Source organism: Podarcis tiliguerta (genome assembly GCF_965153285.1).
Source record: "Podarcis tiliguerta genome assembly, chromosome: 8".
In the NCBI taxonomy this organism is placed as follows: Eukaryota; Metazoa; Chordata; class Lepidosauria; order Squamata; family Lacertidae; genus Podarcis; species Podarcis tiliguerta.
The window spans coordinates 6,720,153-6,727,444 of NC_139541.1; the positions used below are offsets into that span (position 1 = coordinate 6,720,153).

The following is a 7,292-nucleotide window of genomic DNA, read 5'->3' on the forward strand; positions in this document are numbered from 1 at the left end:
GAAATTCGTCCTGCGAAGCGCCTCTGCAAACGGAAAACCCTTTCGTCTTGCGGGTTTTCCGTCTTGCGAGGCATTCGTCTTGCGGGGCACCACTGTACAAGGAACATTAAGAATAAGTTTTTGAGGGTCAGAGCCATTCAACAGTGGAACGGACCACCTTGAACGGAGGTGAACTCTCTTTCACTGGAGGTTTTTTAGCAGAAGCTGGATGGCCACCTGTTAGGGATTCTTTGGCTGCGATTCCCGCATTACAGGGTGTTCCCTTCCAACTCTCTGATTCTATATTTATTAATTTTGTATCCCAAACTTCCTCCCAAAGGAGCTTAGAGCTGAACAAGGTCCAGTAGTTTTGGCTGAAACTTGTTAGGCCATATTTTGAATACATTACAGTAAACAATACTGTCAGTCTGGAAATTAGGATTCAGTAACCAAAGAATTCTGAACACTTGATATAAATGCTGCTTTTTTCCTCCTGCGGAGGTATTTCAGTGAGCCGGCATAGAAGCCTTGCCATTACTAGTAGAAAAACAAGCGACACCTTTTTTATCTTCTAGAAGTTGTTTCTTACACTATTACACTATGACATAGTAAACTCACTTGGTATTCCTACACTAACGCAGTGTAATGAGTAAAACAAAAGACCTGTATTTATTTTGGGGTTTTGTTTCTTGATTTGTGATATATTTTATAAATAATGCTAGCTTAATCAAATTAAAGTTAAACAAGTGTTTATTACAATACTGGGAATAGTTCATATGAACAGACAGAGTTTTGCTGTGCACTTGGAACGGTATTTACAGACATGAATAATTTTTAGGCAAAAGAAAAGAGTTAAGCCAAGGCAGACTTTTAGTAAGTCAAATGCTGTAAAACTTTGCTGTCTACGGTAGGGGAAGAGGACAATAAGTTCCTAAGTTAACAATATTGGAAACACTGTGGACTCTTGAGTGCATATTGTCCCGTCCCCCCAAAAGAAACCCACGGAGAAAAGCCAAGTTGAGCAGTTTGCTTTAAGATTTCTTGTATTCAATCCTTTCTACTTTCACGTCATCACCAATCAGCTGATAAACGTAAGTAACAACAGTGGAAGCTTGGATGTCCATCAGCACAAATGAAGGAATGATGTTGCTGTAGGAAAAAAAACATGTGAGTGTTATTTTAATGACTGCATCTGAACTCAGCAAATTCTTTGAAAGCTAAAGTTACCAATTCTCTGCCCCTTTCTTTAAGAGAACACCCCACTGAACTCACTGGGGATGGTGACCCCATGGTCTTCTAGCTGTTTGTTGGACCCCTATCAGGGCCAATCAGCAGCCCCAATGGTCAGGGATGATGTGAGGTGTAGTTCAAGAACATGTGGAGGGCCCACAGGTTTACAATCCCTCTACTAGATGGTCTTAAGTGAATCCCACTAGCATCCTCAAATAACCACTTGACATCAGCTGACATTTCTGCAGCCTTGGTCAGGAAATACAATTCAGTAGACAGTTCTAATATCTTCTGGTTTATCCTCTAGCACCAAACACCTCTTAAGTTGCATCAAGCAAAATATGAACCAACTTGGTACTCCTACTGAAACACAAATTTTATTATTTTATTTATTGGTTAAGACTTTAAAAATGATCAAAAACTTGGGGAAAGTTCAACTGCACATAGTCCCTTACGTGCTTTGATATCAAAATAAAATTCCAAACTGCAAAGAAATAATAAATTTATGCAATAATCCAACCTGATAGCAAAGAACAAGCAGCCATGAGTACCTCAGTCAACTAGCTGTAGTTATCAATGACAAGCACATTGTGGTATATAGCTACTCACTTTTCCAAAGCACTGTAGGCTCCTGTTGCTGATCCAGGGTTGATATAGAACTTATTTTCATGTTCAAATGCTTCAAATTTGTGTGTGTGCCCTGAAATTAGGATGTCCACGTCAAACTGCCTTTGAAGTAGCGCCAGGCTGGCCATGTCACCCCATGGAATAACTTGATGGCCATGGATCAGACCAATCTTAAACTGTCCAACAGTTACAACTTTCTGTTCAGGGTAATTCAAGTTCTAGGATTAAAGCGACAGCACAAAAATCACATATGCACCAAGAGCCCATTCTCCCTTTCTGTTTTATCAATTCCCAATAAAAATGCCATTTTGTATTCTTAAGAATACAGTGGTGCCCCGCAAGACGAATGCCTCGCAAGACAGAAAACCCGCTAGACGAAAGGGTTTTCCGTTTTGGAGGTGCTTCGCAGGATGAATTTCTCTATGGGCTTGCTTCGCAAGACGAAAATGTATTGAGATTCCTGGGGGTTTTTTCCCGCTCCCACCCCCTTTTTCTAAGGCACTAAGCTGCTAATAGCCTTTTAGCAGCTAATCCGCTAATCCCTTAAGCCTTTAATAGCCGCTAATAGCCGCTAATAGCGCTAATCCGCTAATGGGCTTGCTTCGCAAGACAAAAAAACCGCTAGATGAAGAGACTCATGGAACGGATTCTTTTCGTCTTGCGAGGCACCACTGTAACAGCATGGCAGCATGTTAATTGGTGGACTAAAAGGGTACTATTGTCAGATGCAAAATACACGCATCCCGTTCACTCAAGACAATCCACGTGATATCAAACAGACTTGCAAGGTGTCAATAGTTCTGTATTTAAACTAAAAAAGAACAGCACAACACAAACAGAAATCTACCATCTTTCCCCACCCAGCAGTTGAGTTACCTCATCAAAATCCCCTCTAACGACATGAACATCACCAGCCAAGGTCTTGAGGTAGTCATAGCTCTCCTTTGTGCAGAGGTTTCCAGTGCAGAGAATGTGTTGAATTTTTCCAGGAACCAGCAGCTTCTTGAATTTAGCTGGCAGGCTGTTGCAGCGGTGCGGGATATGCAGGTCTCCCAACACTAAAACCAACTTACAAAGGAGTAAAAGGAAAGACAACACATTTAAGTCTCCAGCAACATGTCACGAAACTTTCAGAGTTCCCAGTCTTGTCCGTGATTCCTTCACTTACAAAGTGATGACGTTTCCCTAAAACGAAGGCAGCCCCATTAAATTTCAGTGGGATTGCCGCATCCTTATTGCACTTTGTAATTCCTTCCAAATCCTGTGACACTCGGATATTAAGACTGTTTTAAAATGATTTTGAATCCACTGCAGTTAAATCTGGCATGAAGCCCAAACATGGCAACCACAGTTTTTCCTCCTTGAAAAGTGAGGACTTCACCCATCCAAGTAATTCCATTGTTATCTCAAGACAAAGGCGCCAACTCCCCAATAAAATATTGGAGGGGCCCCTCCCAAAGTTGATTGGCACTGCCATTCAAATGGTTTGGGTGCCATGTCTTGTGACCCATTATTCAGGGCAGGGCTCACCTGCCCCCCCCAATATTTTATTCAAGTTGGCACCCCGTCTCAAGATGACAGAGTCATCTCGCCCCCAGATACATTTTTCCCCAGCACGCAAGCAGACACCTCCAGGCTCTGGGCTGTTGCTTTGGTGCAGTGACACCACACAATGCCTTGCCCAAGTCAGATGAAGGTAATGGGGTGTGTCATAAGCAAGACAGGCGGTGGTAATAATACAGAGCATTAAACTGCCCCTGATGTTGGCAAAAGGAGCTGAGGACACTTAACTACAGCCACAAAATGCTTATCAGCTTAAGCTCACCAGTGCATCATGAGAATGCCAACTTACTTTTGCCAAAGTATGCGCAGAACTCACATGTAGTGCTGGCCAAGCCTACAGGGTCTCATCCTCATACTGTGTTGTAGAGCACACCCCAAACTCCCCTGTTGCTGCAGTCAGCAGCGAAGAACTTGTCTGCCATTATCGATCTTCTCACTTAGAAACAGCTGATAGGGTCCTCTGAACTGAGACAGTGGTTTACAGAGTCATCACAATGAAGCACCATGATGCAAGAGTTTGACCACACCCCAAAACTGTAGTTGCAGCATCATCTGCAGCTAGCAAGACATGGCTCTTGAATCTGTATAAATTTATGCATTCTAATAGCCACTAAGTGGGTTGTCACCTACCACCACCAACGTTAGCAACAGGCCAAGATGAACAAACTTACTCTGTGCCCAGCCTTATTTGGATGAAGAAGTTGATTGCAGACAGGGGGCGGGGAGCAGGGAATGGAAAAAAACAGGGTGAGACATGAACAATGTTAAATAAAAAGGATGCAACAGAAAAGGAAACATCTCAAGCCAAATTAATAGGCAAATCATCAACTAAATTTGAATGTTAGGAAAGGAAATGTTAAAAAAAAAAATTTGATTTATGCAACTGATTTCATAAAGCAGGGCTGGGAAATCTCATGCCACCACTTCTTCAATGGTTCTGCTTCATGTCCTCTTTGAGTGCTTTTGCCTGGTTGAAATATGTCCCTGAATTGTGAAGATGCCCCTTGTTTGCCAGAGAGATGTGGGCAGGTGCAGAAACATCCTACATTTTAGTCTACTGTATAAAGGTAAGTCTACCCACATTTGCTTCTTGCCCCACCCACCACTTGCAATGTGCCCCCACTGGACTGTGTTCCCCATGAGAGAATGTGACCCTCTGGCTGAAAAAAGTCCCCATCCCTAACATTCATGGAAGGGTTTTCCTAGTCTTCCCTGAACAGATCCTAATGTCTGGCAGTCACCCTCTGTGCATTTGTTGGATTCCACCTCCCATCATCCCTGACCGTTGGCCATGCTGGCTAGGACAGATGGGAGCTGGAGTTCAATCATAACTGGAATGCCACAGGTTCTCCACTAAAGCCTTTTACATGCAACACAATTCACCATGCAGATGTAGGAGTCCACTGCCCATATTGGCTTCCCCATTCACTTCTGTGGAAGGGAGAGCTCTATAGGCTTGGTGATGTGAAAAGGAGCTAACCCTTATATTGAACAAATACAGGGAAATGGGTTCACAGTAGTATAAATCAGATACAGGATTTTTGGCATTGGCTCAGACCCACTTCATTTTAGTTTACAATGAGGAGTAAGAACCAAGTTTTTATTCACAAAATCCTCTTTCTTGCCATATTGCTATAGGAGATCCAGTTGGGTTTGAGGTTGATGCTATTCGGTCAGTGATACAAAAGGGCTGTATCCAATGCTGCACATCAGGGAGGCTCAGAGCCTCCAATAGTGTAGAGAACCCCTCTCCTCAAATGCTTTGAGGCTCTGGCTTCTGGTCCCACTTCAGAAAAGCTCTTACGAACAGAGCTCTGCACTCTGCATCATGACAAATTTTGCAACCTGTGCAAATGATGCAGAAATAAATGATTTCTCTTGAGTGATTCCAATTTTTTTTACTGACGCATTACACCTTATCATAGCCAAAACTTACTGTTTTTGCATAATTTATTCTGGTTTTGCTAACCCTGGGCAGGGTGGAAGAGTTGTGGAGGAAGCCGATGTCCCTTTCCTAACTACTGAAAATCTTATTCAGCCAACCTTTTTGGTCACAAAGATTTCATCAGGCATTGCTCCAAGATTTTCAAGCATATAATTACAGCCAGATAGGCTGAAGTGTAAGCCAGTGCTCTCAAGGAGGTGAAATTCCCACCCCCACCCCAAGAATCTTTGCAGACACAGACCTGCACCTGAGCACAACAGGAGCTGTCCAGCTCTGTTGACTTTCACAAGATGCTTCCATGGCTGTTTCAGTGCAATAAGAGGGGAGGGGGGATCAAGCTGTTTGTCTGGAACCAAGCAATTTCTACCAGGGATAAAATTCCTTGTACCAGCAAGCATTGTCACTTATTCACAACCTGCCTCCCCACGCCTGGTTCCTGACTATCCCCATCAGTAAGTTTCAAGTTATACTGACACACAGCACAAGATGGCTTAGTTCATGGATTTGTAATGCATCTAAGGGGGTTAGCCAAGCATAATTATGAGAGAAAAGTTATTGCCATAAACACCATGAATGTACAGTGGTACCTCTGGTGACAAACTTTATTCGTGAAACCGTTCTTAACCTGAGGTACCACTTTAGCTAATGGGGCCTCCCACTGCCACCATGCAATTTCTGTTCTCATCCTGGGGCAAAGTTATTAACCCGAGGTACTACTTCCGGGTTAGCGGAGTCTGTAACCCGAAGTGTTTGTAACACAAGGTGTTTGTAACCCGAGGTACCACTGTATGTGAGTATTGCAGGAAGGGAATCAAAACTTCTTAATTTAAAGCAGGACAAAATCAGAAGAAACTCAGCAAATCTTCAGGGAAGCTTACTGGCTGCAAAATGTATTTGGATGAGATAATATCACAACACTGTCATTTTCTCAAACCATTTTGCATATATCACTGAGTTTCAGATGTATTTCTCTTGTATAAAATTCAGCCGTACTCCATACCTAAGCAGAGTAAGCTCCACTGAAAACAATGAGACTTGTAATTTAGAAAGAAAACACTTTTTTGGGGGGCAGCGAACTATCCTTCACTCCCTCCCACTTTTGCCCCACTAAAAAGTGCTACCACACTAATGGTGCTATATAAGCAAAACAAGAACTGCAGGGACAGAGGGAGTGTTCTGACTGGGAGTGAAGTTATCCGGGCTGAGCGTGGCAAGTTAATCCTTAGTTCTTCAGGATCTTCAGCAATCCTCATAACAGTGGCAGGGCAGTGATCATGCCACAGGAAGAACGTTGTCCGTCTTTTGAGGACCAACCAGACGCTTTGTTATTTAAGACCCCCCCCCTAAAAAAAAACACCCCTGAACCCAACGTAAGGTCTAAAGGCACCACCCCGATGCCGATCACGAGGCCAGCCTGGGAATCCTGGGCGTTCAACATGGGAGGAACCATTTAACGAAGTTAAACTCTGATGTTAAATAGCATCAAGCCAAATTCACCCCCGACCCCGCTGGCTGCGGCTGTTGGGAGCCGGGTGCCCAGCAGCGTCCGGAGGGCCCACAGTGCCCAGCAGCTGCATCTCACCGCGGCCCTCCGTGCCCTGCCGGGCTCCGCCTCTCATCAGCCCGGCCGGCAAGGAGGAGGGCAGCCGGGAGCACAGCGAGACCTCGAGGGGCGCCAGGCCGAGGCAGGAGGCCACGAAGACGGACAGCTCCGTCCCCCAGTCACCGAGGGAAGAGGAAGAGACGGGGCTGGGCGGAGCGGCTCCTCGTAGGCCTCTGCCCCGGCCTTTCGCGCCGCCCTCGCCCTCTCAGGGCAACTCACCATCTTGGGGGGCTCTCCGTGCCGCTCCTGCACCGCCTTCCTGCCTGCCTTCCGCCGCTTCCGGTGTGCCAAGCCGGAAGTTAGGCCTACGGAAGCAGAGGCGGGACAATAAAAAGCGCACACGCA

At 44.9% G+C, this 7,292-nt stretch overlaps 1 protein-coding gene across 1 annotated transcript; it reads right to left on the bottom strand.

Annotated features, from left to right (window-relative positions):
• Positions 1-711: 711 nt before the first annotated feature.
• Positions 712-7,258, bottom strand: VPS29 (VPS29 retromer complex component). Its single transcript, XM_083454371.1, has 4 exons — positions 7,167-7,258; positions 2,713-2,904; positions 1,819-2,054; positions 712-1,128 (listed from the first exon to the last, which is right to left on the bottom strand). Exons 1-4 carry the CDS (start codon positions 7,167-7,169, stop codon positions 1,011-1,013), a joined length of 549 nt encoding a protein of 182 aa, XP_083310497.1. The 5' UTR covers positions 7,170-7,258; the 3' UTR covers positions 712-1,010.
• Between the last annotated feature and the right edge of the window lie 34 nt (positions 7,259-7,292).